Source organism: Oryzias latipes, chromosome 6 (assembly GCF_053564925.1).
Source record: "Oryzias latipes strain Hd-rR chromosome 6, Olatipes_Hd-rR_3.1".
In the NCBI taxonomy this organism is placed as follows: Eukaryota; Metazoa; Chordata; class Actinopteri; order Beloniformes; family Adrianichthyidae; genus Oryzias; species Oryzias latipes.
Genome location: NC_136242.1, coordinates 18,817,606 through 18,841,501, shown reverse-complemented (window position 1 = coordinate 18,841,501; position 23,896 = coordinate 18,817,606). Strand labels below are relative to the sequence as shown.

The following is a 23,896-nucleotide window of genomic DNA, read 5'->3' as shown; positions in this document are numbered from 1 at the left end:
CACTATCGTTGTTTCAGCTGTCATCGATCTGAAAGCAAAAGACAGATCTTTTACAGCGGCCTATGCCCAGGGGGAAATCAATGCACTTTCTTCCCAGTGACATAATGACATTTATTATAACAAACAATCCCAAGAAGAAGAAAAAATCCCATCTCCCGTGGGGTTCCCTCCCAACCAAAGTATGATTCCAAACATGTGGTTAAATTGAGCAAGAACACAATGATACACCGCGTTCTGTCTTGGGACAAACATTTGACAGTTGTTGGAACGTTTCTGTGCGACGCGGGCTGTGATTGGTCAGGTTGTCACCTATTCCAATTTTGATTGGTCGAAGTCTTGGACCAGGTCGCCTCTGATTGGATAAAAGTATTCTCTGTGCGACCTCCTCCCAATATACGCAGCAAAGTGCAAAATAACAAGTCTAAAAAGTTTACTACGTATGTAATAACAGTCTAATACTTGCCTGGTTTTTCTTTAGTTTTCTCTAAAGTTTTATTTTGGTATTTATTTTCATTTCATTAAATGCAATCGTTGCCTTTAATGAAAAAACGCCGTCGATTTGTTGTTGTAAGCTAGAAATTCCTAGGCAAAGTCCGGTATTATAAAACGCTAAATAAGCTTCACCGACCAAGGCGTGCACCGTTTTGAAGGCATGCTGTTGGACCTTGTTTAACTTGGATCGTCTCGGTTTTTACCGAGTTTGTAGCGTTCTGTCGCCGTGAGCTTAATCTTTCTCGGTGCCGGCATGTTTCCGATAGACTCGCAGTGGAACATCTCCTTCGCAGGCTGCGGCTTCCTCGGGATCTACCACATCGGCGTCGCCAGCTGTCTGCTGGAACAGGCGCCGTTCCTGGTGAAAAACGCCAGACACATCTACGGCGCGTCCGCGGGAGCCCTCACCGCCACGGCCCTGGTCACCGGAGTGTGTCTTGGTAGGTTAAAGTCATTTGCTTCAAGATTTGATGTGGGGGGAAAAAGCAGAAATGCAGACTGAACACCTAGTTCTAAATTAAGTGCGCAAATAACATGACTGCACTGCAAAACATTCGTTTTGACTGTGCAATTTTTAGTTTTCATTTAAGTCATCCCTCAATACATCATCATTACTGTCTTTATCAACTAAAATTAGTTATATTTTAATCACTATTAGTGTTTTTTACTGTAAAAAGTCTAAATTAATCAAGAAGCATCTTTAATTCTTTGTTGGTTATTTTTTAATTATAGTGCGGATTTATTCTTTTAATTTTTTTTAAAGTGTTCTAGAAGTGCCAACACAATTTTTCCTTAAAAAGCATAGAGCCGAACAACAGCCAAAAGACACAAGGTCCTTTCTCACCCTGCATGTAGCATCTTTTGTCTTCATCTTTATCATCTTCATCCCTGTTTATCATAAACATAACACTAAACTTCCATTAAATCTCCATGTAGCATTACTTAGAGCTTAGGTCATGATTTCTTTTTCTTTTTCCTCCAAAAGTGAACACAACAAAATACATTTGATTTAAACGGACTGCCTTTTTGTGTTTCTGATATATATATATATATATATATATATATATATATATATATATATATATATATATATATATATATATATATATATATATATATATATATATATATATATATATATATTTGTAAGACTTCAGGATGAATGCAAATGTATGCTAATTTGATTGCTTTTTTTTTAATGATCTGCAGGAGAGACTGGTGCAAGCTTCTTTGAGGTTGCTAAAGAGGCAAGGAAGCGCTTCCTTGGTCCCATGCATCCTTCCTTTAACCTGGTGAAGATTGTGCGTCTTATGCTGCGGCGCACGCTTCCAGCCGAATGCCATCATCAGGCCAATGGGCGCTTGGGGATTTCTCTCACCCGGGTCACGGATGGAGAAAATGTCCTGGTGTCTCACTTCAACAACAAGGAGGAGCTGATACAGGCATGAACACTCATTTTGTTGGCACTTTACTACTTTAAAATAAAAATAAACCAAGACAGCTTTGGTTTGTTTTATAGTCCTTAGAGTTTGAAACATCTTCTTCCAGTTTAGATATGTATAACCTGTAAAAAATATTAAATTGCTTTCATCTAATTTCCAATATTTTTTTTATTATACCTTTCTTAAAACCATAACTCTCATCATAACTCTATTAACAAAAGTATGTACATTTTACAAAGTTTTATAAGATACATGAAATGAATAAAAATAACTTTATTTTAATTTGCATTATACCTATTTGAGTGCATCTGTTAATTTAAATAAATACTGACACAGTCCTTATTTCCATTAAACATCCTAACTATAATATTATGTTCCATGTAGTACCTCTATCATTTATTCACTATGCAAATGTATATAAAGATATTTGAATATCATTATCTTAAAAGAACTTTTCACTGTTACTTATATTTATTAACTGTTCTATTTTTAACGCAATTTTAACAATTTATTGAGATTAGGCTTTTTTAGTGACTAACATTATTCTCCTCTTTAAGGCATGCATCTGCAGCGCTTACATCCCGGTGTATTGTGGATTCATTCCTCCCACGCTTCAAGGAGTTGTAAGTAAATCTTGTTTCCTCACTTGTTTTCCTCATTTAAAAATGTTGCTCTAATTTTCATGCTGACAAAGCAAAAAGTCCTCAAGGATTTATCTGGTATAAGCACAAGACAACAAATACGCATGTTTTGTCTCTGTTGTTGTTGTTAAAAAGGAAAAAGGGGTCACGTTCTGCCTACTTCTCCTCTTTCCTTAAATGGTTTCTAGTATTAGTTTAGTCACTTTTGGCAGCATTTTCTTTTTTTTTTTTGCAGCCGTGCCAATCACAGCCCTCCCTTCCTTAAGAATGTGTTTGCAGTGAATGGCACGTGCGTGTAAACAATGGCGAGAAAATTCCAGCTCTGTTAGTGATTGTCTGCAGTCCTGCACTGAAGGGGAAGGTGAAAGTGTAATTATTGCTTCTTTTACCCCCCTTTCTCTTGGCAGAATGTGTTTTGTAGAGCAAAGATGCTTTGGAAAATAGTTGCTTCTCCCCTGTGTTGTTTTTTTGGTCTGTTGGTTTGAATGGAGGGCTCCTGACTCAAATATGGGAGTGGTGCAGCCCAATGTGACCATGCTGGCATTGATTTTAAGCTTGTTCTTTGCCCTTTCACTTGTTGGCAAGATTTTTTAAAAGCTTACATCATTTAAGAAGACACATGCTTCATGTAGCTTCAAGCTTAATGTTTCATAATCTTCAATAAAATATCTGCCAGTGCGCTGAATCCAACTCTCACCAAAAGTGACCTGGTAAAGCTCTAGAAGGCTGAGGCCTTTATTGATCCCATTCCGTCTTTCTGCTGATGTCTGTCTGTTACTTTCCAGCGATATGTGGACGGAGGAATCTCAGACAATTTGCCTCTGTACGAGCTCAAAAACACGATCACTGTGTCCCCTTTCTCTGGAGAGAGCGACATCTGCCCCAGAGACACCTCCACCAACATCCACGAGCTCCGCTTCACCAACACCAGCATCCAGTTCACCCTCACCAACTTATATCGAGTCTCCAGGGCACTCTTCCCTCCGGATCCAATGGTAGGCGCCGCCTTCTGAAACCCGGCGCTGGCACAGACAGCTACTGATAAGCTGATTGCAGCTTTCAATAAGCTCATGTAGTTGATAAGATTTTGCATGTGTGTTTGTGTTCAGGTTATGAAGGCCATGTGTAAGCAGGGATATAAAGACGCGCTGCACTTTTTAGAGAGAAATGGTAAGAGTTATGGCTTTTTTTAAGTTCCTCCAGGATGTCTGAGAATAACTCCTGCTCAGTAACAAACAGCCCAATCGATCTGTTGTCCTGTGACCGGAGAATATTAGTATTTACACACCATATCACCCCGATGCCCTATCATAACCTGTATTTCCTATGACCATGTCAGCAAATCAATAAACTGCTTTCATTCACGTCAGTCTTAACTTTCTGTGCTTACATGAATCAACTTGTATTTTTCTAAGTCAATATGTGGAAGTGGGTTGATCGCTCTGGGTCTGTTAGGTAATGGGGATCAATTGAGAAGCGACCTCACATTGTCGATAGTGATAATAAAGTAAATTCTTTCTCTTGTAGGTCTGCTTCATTTTAACAAACTTCACAGAGGGCCAGCCCTGCATGTGAGCGGAGAACAGAAACAGGCTGGTGGTGAGGAAGAGGATGAGGAGAAAAGGGAAGCAGAGGACAAGTCACAAGTGGAGGAGAAGGCAGTGATGGTTGTTGACACCTCCTCACTAGATGAACACATTATTGAGTACCTCCCACCGGCCCTTCACAAAGGTAACTCCACTAGGTTTCACACAACCCTCGAGCCTCAATTGAATATCATTTTAATGCCGTGGTATAACTCCATTCTTCAAACATCGAAGACTTCTTTTAAATAAAATCTATAGTTTACTGCGACAGACTGGTGACCTGTCCAGGATGTTCCCTGCCTTCGCCCACAAGTGGCCGGGATAGGCGGGTTAAGAAGATGAAAAATGAATGAGTAAATCTATAGTTTAAAAAAAGGGCATTTTTATGCTTATTATTAGAAAAAATAATTAAAGTCTCAAACAAGAGTATTTAAATGTCCTCTTTGACCTTGAGCTACAGTTATGTCAAGCTGGACCCATAAAGTCTTATCAAAAGCAGTGATTTGGAATCCATTGTATAATAACCCAGATTGCTCCGAATGTAATTAAAGTTCATAACACAGTGGCAGTAAAACTTTACCCTCGCTCTTGTGTTGTTGAGATGCTTTGGCTTCCTGTGTTGCTCATAAACAGAATGGAACACAGATGTGTAATTTTGTGTCTATACCTCCCTCTGCAGCTCTAGTTGAGGCCTGCATGGAGAGGAAGAGCCTCGTGCAGTCGCTAAGCAACCTTCTCCCAGTCAGGATGGCGTCAGCCATGATGCTGCCCTACACTCTCCCTCTGGAGTCGGCCATGTCCTTGACCCTCAGGTTGGGTGACTTCACTACATCCTCTGTTTGATTGTGTTCTTACTTCAGCAACAGATGCTGATTTTTGAAGTTCATAATGGTTTTTGCATCTTAAACTTTCTGTTTAACCTGGTTTGCACAGTATTAAATTAGAATTCTAAACATATGCAGTGTTCCCTAGCTATCCGTGTTCTGCATCCTGATTGGCTGGGGACCTTGTCAATCAGTGTCCTGTATGGTGTCTCCTGTACAGCTATGTGGAGCTCTCCAAATCTACATAAATCCCTAACAGATCTTTGTTTTCATTTAATACTACTGGGTTTAGTTTTCCACAAAGGTTCGAACGTTGAGAGTTTAAACAAGAGAGAAAAGTGTGAAAATGTTTGTTTGTCTGAGAAAAATGCAATAAGTGTGTAGTGAGGGGTTTTATAGCCTTAAAACGTCTGTAATTCTACTTTGCAGATTCTGCCAATCGCTAGTTACTTTTAGAAGGCATCCCCGGATAAACGAGGGAACACTGTATATGTGTGTGTTTGTATTTTCTGTGAACTGACAGTGATTTATTGCATGTGTAGACTTCTGGAGTGGCTTCCAGATGTGCAGGAAGATGTGGGATGGATTCGAGATCAGACTTTGAAAATCCTGCATCACATTCTTTCCCGGGCCTCAAAAAGCGTTTCCCGGCATGTCTCTGCCAGGTACTTTATTCTGCACTTAGACATTCAAATAGTGGCAGAAATTGTGCCAAATTATGTAATAATCCTTTTGTTATAAACATAACTTTGTGCATTTTCCACTTTCTGTATAGAAATAAGATAAGATTGTATTACTTTTCATGCGGAATGGAATATACAGTAACACTAATCATACACACTGGTAATGGGCCATTTGAGGAAGACTACCTTCTTTTAGAACACCGTATTTTCCACGCTATAAGCCACACCAAATAATAATGCGCACTGTCAATGAACGATCTATTTTTGAACTTATGTCATAAATAAGGAGCACCAAACGATAAGGCGCATTAAGCGAAACAAAAAAAATCAGAGATAAGTCTTACGTCTGACTTTTTTTAACTGTTTGGACAGTAACTCTAGAACTTGTACCCGTTGGGTGCTTGAATACGCTTATAGCATATGGTCGTTCACACTGGACTGTCGCTACCTTATACTAGCACATGTGCTCACAGTTGTTAGAGGCTTGGTGCGAAATATTGAAGCGGTGTAAGTCTTATGAATCTTGCTCTATTCCGATATATGAAAGACTTGGTGTCATGTAATTCTGTCCGAACACAAACTGCATTCCTTCATTTCTCTTCCATGGTCACTTTTCAACAGTAGGCACACTGCCGTGAATTGAAAAAGACGCTATACGTCACTACCAAATCCGAGTCCCTGACTTGTCAAAGCTGAACTGGTTTAACTTTCACCACGCGATCAATGGCAGCGCCTTTTGTACGTGGAGCCCGAAACTGGACTTAATAAGCACAAGAGCTTTGAATCCAGAAGCCCGAAACAGGCTTATACATTGATTTCTCACTGGAAGTGGTCGCTTGAATGTACATTTCAGAGGCCAGTGTGAATGTAGCGCAACTCCCAACTTTGTTTGCAACACAGAAAAAAAAGACACATGGCACTAAAACAAGAGTTTCTGTGACCGCACTAACTCTCAACCTTGTTAGTAATGTAAAAAAAAAAAAGAACACAGTTCGACATTGCTACACGTTAGATGCATTCGCGTATTTACAAAATGAGGTGCTCCGGATCAAAAGGCGCACTGTCGTTTCTTGAAAAAATGAAGGCTTTTACCTGGGCCTAACAGTGGAAAATACGGTAAATGTACCCTACTATACTTTTTATACTCTCTATATAGCTGTAAACACTCTCAACAGATTGTTCTGCCATCTGGAGTTGCACCACTACCGCTCTCTGCCATCCAAGTCCAGCTCCACCAGCCTGTTTCCTTCCTGGGTGAATGAAAGCAGCCCTTCCGTCCAGGATGTCTTTGTCCGTCTTGAGCAGTACAAGAAGCAGCTGTTATCTGGGGTTTTCTGCATCAACATGGACCTGCAAGGATCCTTTAAAGCTGGAGATCTGTCACCCGATAACACAACCAGAAAAGACTTCCCAGCACTCGGCGACAGAAGCAAACCTTTAACTAGATCTCAGAGTTTTTGGTAGGCCTTCGCTGCAGATGTACTCATTCTAGATCCAGAAGGATGGGAATGCTCTTTTATGATGTGTCCTTAAAGAAATGTACATGTGCGATCTGATCAGCCACTTTACAGTGTTTGTGAACAATCATTGAAGATTTTCACACAGTTTTGCCTGACCACGAAAAGAAAGTCTCATTCTCAAGTGCAGTCTAGCAGTTTGTAGTACAACTGCTGGGTGTCATTTACTTTACATGTGTACTCACCCCTGTTCAGACTTGAATGGCAGGATGTAAAAAATAAAAAAAGAAGTGGATTTGAAGTAAAACAATGATAACAGGACAAGTGTTTATGTTTTTAGTGGAATGTGGTCAGACCGGGAGTGCACCAGCGTTTTCCTGCCTCTAGTCACTTCAGGCTCACAGGAAGCACAGAGCCAAATGGAAACCAGTGTAGGTGCTTTGTTACAAGTTGTTACTCCGTTAATGTGAAGCAAGCTTCAATGCACCTTTTGTGGGGGGGGGGGGGGGGGGGGGAACCCTCACTCTGTGAGATCTTTGTTGCTAATATAATGCAAGCAACTTTGTGAATATGTGTCAAATGCAACATAATTTAGCAATTTTTTTCTGGTCATCTTGATTGACAAATTCTTTACTACCTACAAAACATATCAGCATGCAAATGACTTAGTCAAGTCCTTTTTATCTGAGTTGCACTTTATGTTCTTAGGTTCTGACCTAACTGTCAAAGTACTTTCTTTGAACTTCCTGTCATGTTTTCATTTTTTTAATCAGCCATCGTGTTGTGTGTAGATCTTCAAAGCAGTCATTTACATGTAATGTATAATGTTGAAAATGCCAGAAAAATGTTTGTGAACATGAAATAAACCAATACTGATGATGAGTGATGAAGCTTTTTTTCTTTTCTAAAGTTACTGGAAGAATTGTCTTGATAGCTGGTAATAATGTGACTTGCTTAGAGAAGTAAACTAAAAGAGAAAAAATAGTACACATACTTTGCCAAAATGTTATTGTAGATGAAGGAGATAATGTTGCATATTTTGATGTTTTAGGTTTTCATTTTTTTAATTACTGTATTGCACTCACACACACCGTGCAGGTTGTGTTGATTTAGGGCAAGGCATGTTTATTTGTTTAGCCTAAAACATTAAAAGTAACATTTAAAAGAAATATTAAATCATTAAAAAGGTATTTAAAGGAGGTTCAAATGAACTGAATTTAAAGTAAGCTTAAAGTAACTATGTGGATGTAAATTTCGGGATAAACCTTAATGAAATGCAGCTGAGAACAGGTGGGTCTTTAACCTGGAATTAAATAAACTGAGTGTTTCAGATGATCCAAGGTTTTCTCAAAGTCTGTTCCAAACATGTTGAGCATAGAAGCTGAATGCAGCTTCTCCATGTTTAGTTTCTGACTCTGGGAACTGACAAAAGACCTGATCCAGATCACAGAAGAGGTCTGGATGGTTTACATTGGGTCAGGAGGTCAATCACTTATCTTGGTGCTAAAGCTAAACCATCCAAAGATTTAAAAACCAGCCTGGTTTGACCATAAAACGTATAACCAGTTATTCGTGTTCTGTTTAGAGTCACAGAGGGGCTGGAGCCTATCCCACCTGTTATCAGGGAGAGGTAGTGCACACCTTGTACAGTTAAGTTTGCATTTGCTCTAGTGCAATAAATGTGATGCTCAGAAAGATAAGCAAAATAATTTGCCTTACCCTTGCTTATGAAAGTCAGACACATTGTCTGTGTTCGGTTCTGGTTGCTTAAAACAAACACGTTATTATCTAAAGGTTCAACATTAAAATTTCCGAGCCGCACCTGAAGGCACCGTGTGACGACCACTCTGGGACGTTTAGCAGAAGTTACGTCTTCTTTTCCCAAGTCTTTCCACCAGGGGGCGCAGCCCAGGGATGCTCATTCCCAGCCCCGCTCTCGTCCTCGTACCATGAGCTGAATCTGTCCGGGACAGACCAGGGAAGATGGCGGCCACTGACCATTCCCGGTCCGAAGCTGCCAAGCAGCGACGGCAGGATCAGTTGCAGCGGTGGCTGGGCTCGGAGACGGACCAGACGGTGTCGGAGGGCCGGGAAATGTCGGGGGGTTCCGGGACGCGGCGGGCGAAAGTACAGTTCGCACAGGGAGCTGTGTTTATGGCCGCCTGCTCCGCCGGAGACCGGGAGGAGGTGGCGGCGCTGCTCCGACAGGGAGCTGACATCAACCACGCCAACGTAGACGGACTGACAGCGCTTCATCAGGTGGGGGGGTTTGAACTTTCTGTGTGTTTGAAGCAGACTTTTTGTTCGCTTGCCTCCGCCGCGCGGACAAACGTCGCCCACCTATCGAACGGCGGCGTTGATCCGTTCATGATCCTCGCAGCCAGGAGTCACCGTCCAATCCCGTTAGGTAAAACGCACTAAACCCTCCTAAACCCGGCTAACACTTCCATAGCATTTACCACTAGCGGCTTCCAAAGTGAACTCATCGTTTCTGGATGTATTCTTGAAAAGTAGATCCAGGCCGGATTTCTGGCCTGCGTAAAAGGGGGAAAACTTGGTCCACTTTTTTTTTTTTTAGCTCGGGATAGCCGCCTTATCTGCTCTGTTGTCATGTAAGCCTGTGACAGAAAGCCCCCCACCCCCTTTCCTGCAAATCAGACCCTTTTAATGCAATCTTAAGGAGCAATCATTTGATCGTGTCGTGCTGCGTTGCTGTGCCCTCCGGAGCGCGAGCCTCTGCAGAGCAGCTCCTGCCTCCTCAGTCATGACACTCAGGTCTGGACATCATCACTGTCACAGCAGCCCTCTGTCTGTCATGCAGCACTTCCTCCTTCACCGCCTGTCCGTTCTTCCACAAGACCAGATCACACTTTTAAGAATGAAAAAAAAAAAGAAGAAGAAGAAGCAGGTCAGGTCTGCTTTTTCCCTTTGCTGATGTAAAAAGTTTCTGCTGGTTTGTGTAAACAGCCATGTTTAGGATCGGTGTGGTCCCCCCCATCCTGCCCTCCGTCCTCTCCTCCCCTGTTGCTCATCTGTTGCCCGGCGACTTGATTTAAATATAGGCCCGCACTCCACAAACTTTCCACCCTCTTCATCCAAAGCCTTTTCTGTCTTCTCCCCAGCACCCTCCTCTTCCTCCCTCTTCTTCCTCTTACTTTTTTTATTTTAAACTCCTTTCCTTTCCTAGTTCCCCATGGAGGGGACTTGAGGGATTTCAGATGAGGAAATGGAAAACATTCCTCAAACGGCACAAGCTGTCGCTGTCAAAGGCGATTTCCACAATGACTCACTTGATGACCCAGCCAAAGGAGGCTGCGAGGAGGCTGTGTGTGCTCCTTCGTAGCCAACTGGGGGGCAAGAGTAGCCCACTGTTCATTCATTCATTGGACTTGGAGGACCCCCTTCCATCCTTTTTTTTCCTCCCGTTCCAACCGATCATCTGTAGCTCTCACATCGTCCACCATCTTTGTTTTCTCCACCATGCTGTCTGACTAATTATCTCACATGGAGAGGAGCTGAGGAGGCTCGTTTCGGCTTTGTGATTAGTTGATTTAGCCCCAAATCAAAGCCTCTTAGGCGGCTTAAGTCGTGCCCGACGGGCGAGGTTCTGCGCCGACGCTCGGGGCTGCAACGTCACGGCGAGCAGCTGTTGGAACCGCTTCTCCTCTATCATTTGCGGCTTTGGTACCAATCATCCCATCAGCGAGTCGCAGGGAGGAAGCTCCTGATTTCAGTAATGAATGAAAATACACCGTTTACACCGCCGTAAACTCTCACTGTCACATGCAACCTTCATGATGGATTGCTATGAAATTTTGTCCAAACATCCGCGGATCACCCTGAGGGTGGATGCGAGAGCCTTTGGTGGTTCACCATCAGCGTGATATTTGTGGTTTCTAAAGAAATGGCGGTTGTGCGATGGATCGCTGTAAAATTTGGTGCAGACATCCATCACTCACTATGAATCCTAACGACCCCGCCCCCCTCCTTGACTTTTGGTATGGTGACCCCAGGAGGTCAACATTTGAGCAGATGATGCCACAAGGAACGTCGTTTTGGAAAAACTTTCAGCTGCAGCCTCATAAATACAAATATGTTCACATCTGTTTGGAAAAAAGACAACGCTGCGCTGAATAAATGTACAACAAGCATCTAGAAGCATCTTCATGACTGTAGTAGTGCTGCTAACTGCTGCACACATGCATGTAGGGGGATTACAACATCCATGCAGCTTCATTTAAAATGCAGTTTGACTGTAAGTTTTCATTTTGAGGGTAAAACTAATCGTTGATTTTTCATTTTTGGAGGTTTTGTTTTTTTGCTCTGATTTAAAATAATAAATACAGATGGCGTTAAATGAGATTCAGCGTCCCTGTTGTTTGCCTGTTGGAGTTTGACACCTCAACGACCGGCTTCTCTGCAGCCGTGAAGCGGCTGATAAGAGGTTTTCACGTGGGATCAGCTGTTTCAACAGGTCAGCAAAACGGCAGACGGAATTCCACCTTAAGAACTATTATTTACAGCAAACAGCTGGAACACAAAGTCGCGGTTTTAGACCCGGTAGGAGGAGCGGTGATGGTGTCTGCATGCAGAGCGTCAACGCTTGGATTCATGTCATACATTCAGTGCTGCAGCTGTTTAAATCCGGTTCAGTTAAACCTAGTCCAACCAATTATCTTTGTTGTGTCATTTGTTATCTGCTTTTTTTTTTTTTTTTTAAACCTGCAGCATGTCCTGCTTTATAGTATTTGACTATAAAGCAGGACAAGCTCGTGATGAACCGTGATGTGGCATCATCATAAAGGTCGCCTAACCCGACCGTTATGTTTTCAGAAGGACTGACATCATTGAATTTCATTTTAGCAGCAATAAACACCATAAATAAGAACATTTCACTCAAACTTGATTTATTTGGACATTTTTTGGACACGCTGGAGTTTGGTTGGCCTGCAGCTTTTTTGCTATCTCAAATAATGAGTCTAAAGTAAAATCTAAAACCTGACTGTTTTTTGCAGAAGACAACATCTTAAACGGTTCATAGAAATCTTGTTGTCTGCTGTTTGTCCTTTCATCCATCGTAGGTTGAATTAAAGCAGCATTTTGGACTAAAATCTCACGAGGGCCTCATGCAAGTTATCTTGGGACTTGACTTGGATCATGCTGAGATCTTCAGGAGAGCTCCCCCACAGCAAAACGCTGCTAAATGGATTCAGTGTTTCCCTCCCGCCACAAAATGACTGTTTTGGAAAGCACTTGAGGGCTTTCAGCAGTCCACTTAGCAGAAAGTCATTACAGCGAGCAAACACAGTGGTCATTGTTTCAGGCCGGCTGCCTCCATCCACTTTTCCTGCAAGACTTTCCAATAAAACGGCCCTCGTTCGGATGGAAATGTCTGTTTGTGAGGGTGTGCGTTTTCCACACATCAACATGTCAGAATAACCCCGCATGGATCCGTCTGTCTTCGTCTCAGGCCTGCATTGATGAAAATGCGGAGATGGTGCAGTTCCTGGTGGAGAGCGGGAGCGACATCAACAGAGGGGACAACGAGGGCTGGACTCCTCTGCACGCCGCGTCCTCCTGCGGCTTCATCCAGATCGCCAGGTGAGTGCTGACAGGCGGCGCTCCGTCACATGCCACGCTAGGGTTATTTCTGTGGCGCTGAGCGTGCGCAGCAGGCCTGAAGATCGGCGCTGACAGCTGTGCTGCATCTGCATGTTTTTTTTTTTTTGTTTGGCGGTGGCTTGAATGAGGACTGAATCTCTCTATTTGAAAGGTACCTGATAGAACAGGGAGCCAATGTGGGAGCCATAAACAGCGAAGGAGAGCTTCCTCTGGATGTGGCCACAGAAGATGCCATGGAGAGGCTTCTTAAAGCCGAGATCAAGAAGCAAGGTGGGATTTTGCCCTGGATTTTGAGGAAATGCAAAAATAATCGATCCATTTGTTTATTATGTAGAAAAACAATTCTGGATCTGCATCAGTTTCATTTTTTGATGCTCAATGTTAAAAGTATATTTGACTTCTAAACTCCAATGATTAAATAGTGTCTGATCAGTCTGCTACACAACAGTACAAGTAGAATTTGGCTTAAATGTCACTTTCCTTTCTCCATTCTGATGCTAATAGTCATGTCTGCGTGTCCCAATGTACTATAGGATGGAGTAGCATCTAGCAAATTAGCATTTGTGTAAACGATTGTGCTCAAAGAGCAGAAAAGGAGGAACCAAAGAAATATGTTTTTTAATGGGCCTAAAATGTTTTAGTTTGTAACATATGTAGCATTAAATCCCTGTTTTGTTTTTAACATCAGGATTTGTCTGATGAATGACAAACAGGAGAACTTGAAATCTTTTCTTTTTTATTTCGTTTTTAAATCTTCATTTACACAAAATGTAACAAATCCAAACTTTTTATCGTGGTTTTAGATGCAGGTGTTGTTGTTTTTTTTTGGATTTTACTTTGAAGGACTTGTCAAATCATCAAGCATTACAATTTCTTCTTTTTTTAAATGATTTCCATAGCAAAAAATAGTGATTGTTTTGTTTTTGGTAAAATGTTTTGATAATATCTACTGTTCTTGGGTTTGTTAAGGGTAAGCGATATATATTTTTTTCAATTTTTCCCCTTGTTTGCATCACAGGAATCGACGTGGACAAGGCCCGAAAAGAGGAGGAGAGGGTCATGCTTCAGGATGCCATGGCGGTGCTGGAAGGAGGTGGTACCTTGACTCCTCACCCAAACACCAAGGCCACGGCTCTGCACGTCGCCGCTGCCAAAGGCTACATTGAAGTCATCAAGTGAGCATGAGCGCAGACTTGTGCCGCTTTTGTGCCGTTTTTCCCTCCAATGGCGTCCTACCAAAGCCTCTTCCTTCTTGTCTTCCTCCACCTGTTGGCTCCCCCGCCTCCAGGGTTCTTTTGCAGTGTGGGGTGGATGTGGACAGCAGGGACACGGATGGGTGGACGCCCCTACATGCAGCAGCTCACTGGGGACAGGAGGAGGTGTGCAGCCTGCTCGCTGACAGCATGTGTGATATGGGAGCACTCAACAATGTGGTGAGGCCAAGAAAACCCTGCCTTGACACCAGGTCCATCTCTGAATCTGCAGCCTGTATCCAAACTGATAAGGCCTCGCTGATGTCCTTGTAGGGGCAGACCCCTCTGGATGTCGCGGATGAAAACCTGGTGGACACCCTGGAGGAGCTGCAGAAGAAACAGAACGCAGTGAGTCTGCCTTCACACGGCCTCCCCGACTACCTAACCCGGTTAGATAAACCTGATATGATTTACGGCGCCGCAGAAGCCAATGTTCTCAGTGTTTATGTCTGTTTATATTCCCCTTCAGTTACGCAGCGAGAAAGAGAAACAGGCTCCTGTTATTGAGACCAGTCCGCAGATCTCCATGGTACCAGTTCGCGCCCGCAGGTCAGTGCCAGTGTGTTTGTGTGGGTGCACGCTGTGCTCATCCTCCACAGAATCCCATTAACCCCTGTTCCAGTTGTCTGCATGCAGGTGTGACGTTAACAGCCCCAGCATTCCTTTGAACCGTTTCCCCTTTTGTCCACCTTTGTTGAACCAGATTGACGCGGCCAAAGTCCCAGTCTCAGTGTCACAATGAGGAACGAATCAATCCGTTTCAGCTCAGATGTTGGCTAAGACGATGACGCTGAAATCTGCACAAGGGCTTTTAATGCACCATATTTAAGCTTCTAAAAACTTTATAAATTCCAATTGTTTCATAATTTAATGTTGCATGTAAGAGACCCGAGGTGTTGAAATATGAATTAAAGTAGAAATAAATAAGTTAAAGATAAATCTGCTCACAAAATTTTACAGGAATTTGTGCAGCTTTATTAGTTTTAGTAACATGGGATGTATTCTGACTGGGAAAACAATTTGGTCTGGACCCAGTCCGCTTAATTTGGTCCAGATCCGGTTCTGATCCTTGCCTTATTCAGACTGCCTTCAAAGTGGACTTTCCTGTTCCAGACTAAAGCTTATAAACAAAACCACATGACTACAGATCTCTTCACTTATTGGTCAGGAATTACGAGGGCGGGGCAAGGGAACTAGCTGCAGAAATGATTCAAGTCCTGCGTTTTTAGTTCATCGAAACTTTATATTTGTCTCGCAAGTTTTTAACGCCTGTATCAACACTCTGAGACACGCTGCAGGGCAGTTACTGGCTAGAAGACAGCTAAGAAGATACACTGATGAATGTTAATGACGTATAGTTTGTTGAGAAAACGGGGATTAAAAGTTGTTTTGATGAGTCCAAATTCATCTGAAATATTAAGTCCCTTCTTCTATTTGGCCAACATTGTGATTTATATTTACAGTACTCCTGTAAAAAAAATTTAAATGCTTATTGTTTTTAGATTGTAAACCTTGTAATTTAATCTAAAAAAAATTAAAATAAAAGATATTTTAAAAAGATCAGCTGCTGGTAGCATTGCCCGTCAAATGATTCTGTCCCCTGGAATTAGAGAATTAAAAAATTGTAGAAAATATCAAGCAAAAAAGTGTGTAGAATTTTGGGAAAAATATTGTTCTTTTGACTAAAATAATGTCCTTTTTATGTCAAATTAAAACCACCTGAGCTGTGTTTAGTGCGACACTCAACAAGTTCCTGTCATTTTCTCACAGACTATTGCAAATATAAACCAAAATAGGGAAAAGAAACAGTGGCGTTTTGACGAGTTTTATACAATAATCTGTTAATGTGAGTGAGAAGCCGCACATGCCACCACAAACTGTGACCCACTGTTTCACCTGCTGCTGCTGATTGGTGCATGCTCGCTCTAATTGGCTGCACATGCAATGGTTGCCCTCACTGATGCTCCCCGGCATGCCACCTGTTGTTCCACCCCACCTTGGCCCCACCCCTTCCAGGACCTCTATCTCTCGTATGAGCAGCAAGGAGAAGATCGGCCTGCACGAGCGGGAGAAGCACCCGCCCCCCTCCCTCCAGAGCACGCCAGCTGAGGAAGAGGAGGACGACGGCCAGGCGGGACAGAACCAGGCGAAAGCTTCCAGCAGCTCCAGCTCGGAGGAGGAGAGCGAGTCGGAGAGCGATGGGGAGTCGGGTGAGGCGGCGACTGTGTCCATTTGAAATCGTCGTTAAATGTTTGCGGTTTTCTTATAAGGAGCGTGTTCTGTGCTGCTACAGAAAAAGCCAAAAACAGAGAAATCATAAACAACTTGAACAACAAACGAAACGCCAGCAGCCTGCTTTCTACCTCCATGTCAGCGAGTGCCACTGCAAGTCAGCCCAAAAAGGTTGTCCGATGAAAAACACCAAATCTCTGTTTTTTTTTCTATATCAATGACAGAGATGCAGATTATTACAACCGTGGCTTAAATCATGTTTCGTTGCAGGAACTGAGCAAGCCTCCAACCACCGAAGCACCAGGCTCATGGAGGACTTCTCTGAGGAAGGCGGGCAGCTCTGTGACTCTGGGCTCAGCTGGACTCTCAGATTCCAGCCAGGACCCGAGCAGACCCACAGAGTCCGTGCTGGGAATGAGCCGCTCCGCCTCCAGCCCCCGCCTCAGCTCGGAGGCTGACACCAAGGTACAGTTGGACAGAAGATGCACCAACAAGTCATTTTACAGCTGGAACAGAAGAGCCAAAGGCTGTCCCGCCCCATTTGTTTCCAGGAGCCGCGGCTCGCCCGAGTGCCACCCATACCCACACGGAGGCTGTTCAGTATTCCCGATAGCAACTCCGACAACAGGTAGGCACTGGCTCTTCTGTGTTTTGCACCTCACAGAGCAGATTCGGGTCTTTGCATCTGGCCTTTTGTGTCTCTCTCAGCTGGTTAAGCCGTAGCTCCTCTTACACCAGACGCCTTCACTCTCAGTCAGGGAATGAGCTCACTAGTTCCACCCCTTCTCTGCTTCACAGGTCAGTCACAGCGCTCACTTCCTGTCCGGCATTTGCTCCACAGTTTGTCTTTTTGTTGTTTGTGTAGTTAAAAAAAACTCATTTGTGTGCGTCTGTAATATTGCAATCGGTGCTTTTCTTATCACCAGTTCATCTTATGGAAAAAGACTGGATGATGCGGGTGTGACCTCTGCGTGTACAGGAACGAGCTCTGCTGGGCTCGGCCGCCTCAACAGTGTCTTAGCTCAGAGGTACTTGGTTTGTGTTTTGCCCCCAAAAATTGCCTTTTTATATGAAAGATGTAAACGTTGTTTTTTTTTTTTATCTTCCTCAAGGGTTCCTCTAGAACAGACGGAAAAGAAGGATTCTACATTAATCAACACTTCAAATTCCCAGAGCACGACTACAGGAGAGCAGGAAACCAAGCAGAGGCGCAAGTCAGTTAAAAAAAAAAACAACAGAGTGTAGTAAAGGGGTCCTGCTTTAGAGCTGAAAGGGTTTATTTAATTTTTGCAGGTCGTATCTGACACCAGTGCGGGACGAGGAGGCTGAGGCGCAGAGGAAAGCTCGCTCCCGACATGCGCGGCAGTCCCGCCGTTCCACTCAGGCACGCATTCTCCTGCTCAGATGTTGACCGCTCTCCAACCAGCTGTGTGGGGCCTTTTGCATCTGACTTTTGTCTTTCACATAAAGGGGGTTACACTCACAGATCTCCAGGAAGCAGAGAAGACCATTAAGACCATGAAGACAGACAACAAGGGACGAGAAAAGGAGGAAGAGGAGAAGGAGAAAGAGAAGGAAGCCAAACAGAAGAAGGGAGATGAGGGGGTGAGAGCCAAACACCAGGTTCACTGGCATTGCTGCATTTTTGCCTTGTGATATCACAGCATTATGGGGGGGGGTGATGGTTGTTTTAACAGGAAGTGAGCTGGAGGTCTCGCATCGCCAGCCTGCAGAAGTCAGACCTGCTGGGTCTCACTCAACCTGCCGGCACGCCACGGCCTCAGACATCTGACAGGAGAGGTACTCGCCACCGTGTCTTTCAAAACACCGCAGTTCAGAGTGTCCTCTGAGAACGAACTGAAAGAGCACGGCTTGGGTTTGCTGCAGATGTTGAGGCCAGCACAGCAGAGAGTGAGATGGAGCAATGGGCCAGAGAGCGCAGAGAGAGGAGGCAGGCTCGGGCCAGGAGGAAGGCGCATAGGACCGGGGAGGTAACCGCTGCAGGTTCTCTTCGCCTGAAAACACAGCCGCACCGCAGAACAGTCTGAAGGCTTCTGTCATTCGCAGAGTGAAGACAATGAGCCGAGTGGAGAGGAAGAGTTCTCAGGGAGTGGGCTGGATCCACAGGTTTGTTGGCACTCGTCCGTGTTCTCTGAGGAGCAAATCTAGAGAGAGCAGCTTTAAACGTTTGCTTTTCTTCTGATTACAGAAAGGCGGACACACAAGTTCCAGGTACTGTTTGAACCCGATCTTTGACCCGTTTGATCATCCTGTTTGCCAGCACATGCAGCATGATAGCAGCTCCGCTGACCTCTGCTCCCTTCATCCACTCAGGCTGGAAACGTCTTACAACGACCGCACCCAGGGAGGAGGATCGGAGGGAAAAGATTTCAAGAAGGTCAGCAGAGAGCTGATAACTGCTCTCGGCATTCGTCCTCCGTTGCTCAGCTGGGTTCTAAATGCGGTGTCATTATTGGTCAATTAACTTTCACATTCTAGCTATTTTTTCCAGACTTAACGGCATGCAAAACCAAAATTTCCATGAGTGTTTGCTAACACAAGCCCCTCCCCTTGACTATAAGACTTTGCGTGTTGTTTACAGGGCTCAGACTACACATCCATACTTATTTTTAAAGAAACGCAAACTCGGCTGTTTGAAGCTGTTTGTCTTAGCTTTCTGTCTTGGCTGCTCCACGAAGACAAAGGAGGAAAAACCTGTTTTGTTATGACGCCTTGCAATAGGCTGATATTTACTGTGAAGCAAATGCGGGTTTTCTCCATTTAGTTACAGTTCAAGAGGAACCGTAAACAAATGGCTTTCAGTCTCCGATTCTGAGCAGCCGATCTGATTAGACTAATCTGACTAGCTGCAGTCTGAGACGATGACAAATGAGAGCACTGGTTTAGTTTTCTGCTTATGGAATCAAATGTAGTCAAACAAACAAACAAAAAAAGTGTTTCAGATTAAAACCTAATATTTTGAAGGAAACTCTTTAGGAAATCTGTATCAAAGCTATTTTTTTAATAGTGACTAATTTCAAATTGCTAGCAGACTGTATTTATCAATATTTGAAATACTGACGTAAATTCTGTGTTGTTTTTCAAATGGGCTCAAATCTATGAAAATCTTAGGAGAGGTCATCTTGTCTGCTCACATGTAGCACACCAGCTGAAACCCTGAAAGCACAACACAAATCATCCATCTTCAGAACCTGCTGAATCTCTTTTTGGGGTCACAAGGTTGCTGGAGCCTATCCCAGCTACTGTTGGGCAAAGGCGGGGAACACTCTTGACAGGTCGCCAGTCTGTGGCTGGGCCCAAAACATGATTTAGTGGCTTCTTTTTTCTCAAGCAGTCGTCTTTCTGTTTGTGTCAGCTTTTTGAGGAGGTGTCCAGAGAAAATAGCCAGCTCCAGTCCCAGCTGCAGGACACTCAGAGGATCATCAGCCAGACTAGGTTGGACCTGGATAAGGCCACGCAGGTGAGGGCCGAACAACCCACGGGTTTAACTGTTCTTTGGGGATGATGCTGACGGTTCGTTGTCTCCCACAGAGACAGGAGCGCCTCAGTGACTGTTCGTCCCTGCTGGAGCTGGAGAGGAAGGTAGAGTGTCTCTGCTGTGGGTGCTGGTTTTATTTTGTTTTTTGCAGCTTCCTCTGCCTCACCACTGCTACCTCTGCTGTTTTGTTATGTTGTCCTCTCACTCACTTAAATCACTCCCTCACTTGTTTTCACTCAACGTTTGTGCTCCTTTTTCTTGACGTCACATCCCCCTCCCCCCACACGCTGCCCCGCCACACGTTTGGCTGGCATCAGGACCGGAGGGTGTTGGAACGGCGCTTGGCAGAGCTGGAGGAGGAGTTAAAGGTGAGGCTCTCATCAAGGCCAGAGACACTCTCTGCATGATTGTGCTTGAGCAGCTTGGTTTGAGCTTGAGCGGTCCAGCCGCGTGGTGAGGACTCGGTTCAGAGAGCCGTCTGCGAGCAAAGATGGCGTGAAAAGGTTTGGCGTCATAGCTCGTAGGTTAATTTGCTTTCGCTTCATGTTGGTGTACGTTCTACCCGCCCTTCACCCACAGTGAGTTTTCCCTAAACACATGAGATATCACTGCTCTGATTGTTTATATTTTTCTCTTGATCCTTCCATTTACACAATGTGACTAAATAGTTTTTGAAGTATGCTTCATATTTTCTAACTGATTATTTATATCTGTCATCTTGTTCTTGTGTTTGCTTTTTTTTAAATGATGTATCCTGTTTGAAAACAGTTTTTTTTTAATATAAATTTCCCCTTTAAGACCCACCCCAGTCCTTTTATCTATTGTAAAATCTTTCTCAGGGGTCTTTTATTATGATTGTGACATTTTTAGCTAAAATCCCAAAAACCTGTGTCGATTTCTTGGACATAGCTTCTGCAGAGCGGCAGGAGTTCATTAGAACATTGGTCGAACCTTTTTTAACGCCGCGGACAGGATTGACGTCACACAAAGGTTTCACGGACGGCTGATGATTACTGTACAGTAGCATCGCTATGATGAAGGAGGAACAGAGACGTGACAAGATGAACCCGGAGCTTTTAATGTGACAAGCATGACATTGTACATCGCACAGGTGTCATCGTCCTCTCCCCTTCCCACACTCATGGTGCAAAAAAGAAGTACTGTCTATTAAATGTAGCTTTCTTTTTTTGGAAGTGGAAGGCTTCTCTTTTGTCTCCTGTCTGAAGATTCATAACCGCTGTTGTTAAAGTAAAATACATCATGACATTGTACATCGCACAGGTGTCATCGTCCTCTCCCCTTCCCACACTCATGGTGCAAAAAAGAAGTACTGTCTATTAAATGTAGCTTTCTTTTTTTGGAAGTGGAAGGCTTCTCTTTTGTCTCCTGTCTGAAGATTCATAACCGCTGTTGTTAAAGTAAAATACATCCAAAACAAGAGGCCTTCAGCTCTCATCTGTTTGCCCAACTTCATTTTGTGGCTTTTATTTTGATGGGGTTTGTGTACTTGGGTCATTTGGACATTAGTGTAAAGAGGCCCATCCTGAGGCATTGGTGTCTGTCGTTCAGGTTAACATTCAGTTCCTACATTTTTGGTATTTTTCTTTCTCTGTGTGACATTTATTTTTGATACATTCAAACAATTTCATTCAAGCACTAAATCACATACCTTTTATTTTACAACACATCTGGAGGAAGGAAAGTGCTACATTATATTTTGCCTCCTTAAACAATTTTTGCTTCAAAGCTGCAAAGATATGTGTCTGTTTAATCATTTTTATTTGTTTCTTTTTTAATCTTTTCTTTCCTACAGGCTCTGGTTGACCTGAAAGCAGACAACCAGCGGCTCAAAGACGAAAATGGAGCACTGATCCGTGTCATCAGCAAACTCTCCAAATAGAGTGAAAGAGACCTGATCTCCAGGGAACACCCCCCACCCCACCCTCCACATCATCTGTCTGTCCCTCCTTCCACACATTCCTCTCAGTGCCAAAGAGTGAGAAAGGGTTGGGGAATCAGGAGAAGATCTTGCACACATGATCACGACAGCTCGATGTGTTTTTTTTTTTTTTTTTTGAGAGCTGAAGTGTCTTTAGTGTGCCTTAACGCTCCGCTGCCACAGGAGGACCTGTGACTCCCAGAACATCGGACGCCACCGTGCATCAGGGGGACACATATGCGCACACAGTCCTTTCTGTGCATCGATTATTCCTTGATGCACCTTCCACTGAGCACACAAGATGGCTTGGATCATAAGAAGCTCCCACTATGTATTTATTCTTTTAGTGAACACGTCACACGTTCAAGTTTCCCCACTTAAATTTGAAAGTTTGTTGTGTTCTGAAACCCTGAGGCACGTGTCAGGGCCTCAACCTGACAGCGGGGCAACTTCTACTTATTTCTAGTGGGTTGTTTTGGGGGGGGGTATTTTTTTTCTGTCTCCACATGCGATTGTTTGAACCCACCTACCTCCCCGTCTATTATTTTTTACTCTGTGACCACTCCATGCTCTTAAAAAAATAAAAAAAACGTCACTCGACCACAGCACTTTACTCTCCGCAAAGCAATAAAAGATCTGTGAGGCTTTGCCCGTCCTCCAGACAGCTTCAGCTCCGAGCTGCTTCTTCTCACCCTCCTCCTCCTCTTCCTCCTCCCGGGATTGAGAAGAGGCAGACGTTTAGCTGAAGTTCAAAAGTTGAAATTGCTGTTCTGTCAAGGCCTATCATGCTATGGATTGTTTTAAATGTTACATAAGATTATTTTCATAGGTTTCATGGTCAAGTCCTCTTCTGAAGAAGCATGGTTGTGTACATAAATGCTAGTTTTGAGTAATACTCTTTTTGAAGTCAATTTCCATGTAGCCTTGCTTCCCATGTTTGTTTTCTAATATATTAAATGAATGTCGACACCCTAATAAAAAAAAAAGTGTGTTTGTAGACGCTTTTCAACTTTTATATCCTATTTATAAGTTTCGTTGGGATGTAGTATGTTTTTTTTCTTACCGTCTCCCTTCCTGTACAGTGTCTTCCATGACTTGGTTTTCCGGTTTGCAGATGTTCTTCATCAGTTGTGGGGGGGGGGCAACAGCTGCAACATTGCAGCGATAACGCACCATGAGTCTAAGAGGTTAGGGCTATGCAAATGCATTTACAGTATGTTGGCTGAATGCGCCGCTTGTCCCAGCCGGGCAATGCATCAGTGGCTGGACAAACAGAAACCAGGACATTCAGACATCTGGGTAAAAAGATTCCTAGTGTATTTTCAGCTCCTGCGTCTGGAGTGCGCTCAACCCAAGTCATCCATCTGTTTGTCTCATTGGGGAGCAGAGAGATGGACCACTGTCATGCAGGGAAGGAGAGCGGACAACAAGTTGAGCTCCTAATAAGGCAGGGCGGGCTATGCTGAGGCACTCTCTCTGTAAATATCCCTCAGGTCTGAGAAAGGCAGAGGAAGGGAGCTGGGGAAGAAGAGGGAAGCAGATGGATTCCAGCCTTATATGGCCACAGCAATGCTTTTCCCAGGGTTTGTGGCTCCGACTTCCGGCGTCATGCCAGATGCTGCACAAGCGGCTCCCCAGTGCCACCAAGAGGTGCAGCTAATGCAAAGCTGCAGTCCAGCTAATGGGGGGGGGGGGGGGGGGGGGGGAGCTTAGAAAATGTGATTTAAAACACACTCGACAGCTTTTGAGGCAAATATGAACATTGATGTATGGATGTCAGTGTGAGCATCTTCAGGTTCATGCTCCCCTTAGCAAAAAGTAATCTAGAAGTACTGCAAGTATACAAAGTCTATGCTAAAAGTCAGGCAGAATACTTTGAAGTTTACTTTCATATTTATATTTACTGTAAACAAAGTGTTCCAATTTAGTCTGAAGAAGTATTCAGTTAATATACTTCCTATACAACACGTACATGGTCTATGGTACACTATCTACACTTATACCTAAGTATACTTCATAAAATAAACTTCAGCTGTACAACTTTTTGTTAAGGGTCTACATTACTTTTGAACATGTTCAGTCAACAATGATGAGCAAAAGCTGGATTAGCACCATTGCCAGTCATGGTTGCCAGTCATTGAAAGGTCATATTGAAGCAGCTGTCAAACAGCTGTGTCTACAGGAAACTTTGATGAATACATTTTCTCCAGCATCACTCAATGCAAA

General features: G+C 43.6%; 2 protein-coding genes across 9 annotated transcripts; both read left to right on the top strand.

Annotated features, from left to right (window-relative positions):
- Window positions 1-390: 390 nt before the first annotated feature.
- On the top strand, window positions 391-8,007 carry pnpla2 (patatin-like phospholipase domain containing 2). Its single transcript, XM_004069979.5, has 9 exons — window positions 391-932; window positions 1,702-1,934; window positions 2,492-2,557; window positions 3,361-3,570; window positions 3,685-3,745; window positions 4,103-4,306; window positions 4,841-4,973; window positions 5,528-5,650; window positions 6,844-8,007. Exons 1-9 carry the CDS (start codon window positions 746-748, stop codon window positions 7,130-7,132), a joined length of 1,506 nt encoding a protein of 501 aa, XP_004070027.1. The 5' UTR covers window positions 391-745; the 3' UTR covers window positions 7,133-8,007.
- Window positions 8,008-8,938: 931 nt separating this feature from the next.
- zmp:0000001167 (protein phosphatase 1 regulatory subunit 12A) lies at window positions 8,939-22,667 on the top strand. 8 transcript variants are annotated; one of them, XM_020703997.3, is made up of 25 exons: window positions 8,939-9,384; window positions 12,596-12,726; window positions 12,899-13,017; window positions 13,766-13,922; window positions 14,036-14,180; window positions 14,274-14,348; window positions 14,470-14,549; window positions 16,041-16,210; window positions 16,294-16,403; window positions 16,503-16,697; window positions 16,784-16,860; window positions 16,941-17,030; window positions 17,159-17,260; window positions 17,345-17,446; window positions 17,526-17,616; window positions 17,703-17,837; window positions 17,930-18,032; window positions 18,120-18,223; window positions 18,300-18,359; window positions 18,442-18,464; window positions 18,567-18,630; window positions 19,609-19,713; window positions 19,785-19,835; window positions 20,049-20,099; window positions 21,545-22,667. In XM_020703997.3, exons 1-25 carry the CDS (start codon window positions 9,109-9,111, stop codon window positions 21,629-21,631), a joined length of 2,703 nt encoding a protein of 900 aa, XP_020559656.2. In that variant the 5' UTR covers window positions 8,939-9,108; the 3' UTR covers window positions 21,632-22,667. The 8 variants fall into 8 exon arrangements, with proteins under 8 accessions (XP_020559656.2, XP_011474352.2, XP_078804794.1 ...); XM_011476050.4 differs by having other exon boundaries at window positions 16,017-16,210; XM_078948668.1 differs by lacking the exon at window positions 16,941-17,030.
- Window positions 22,668-23,896: the final 1,229 nt, after the last annotated feature.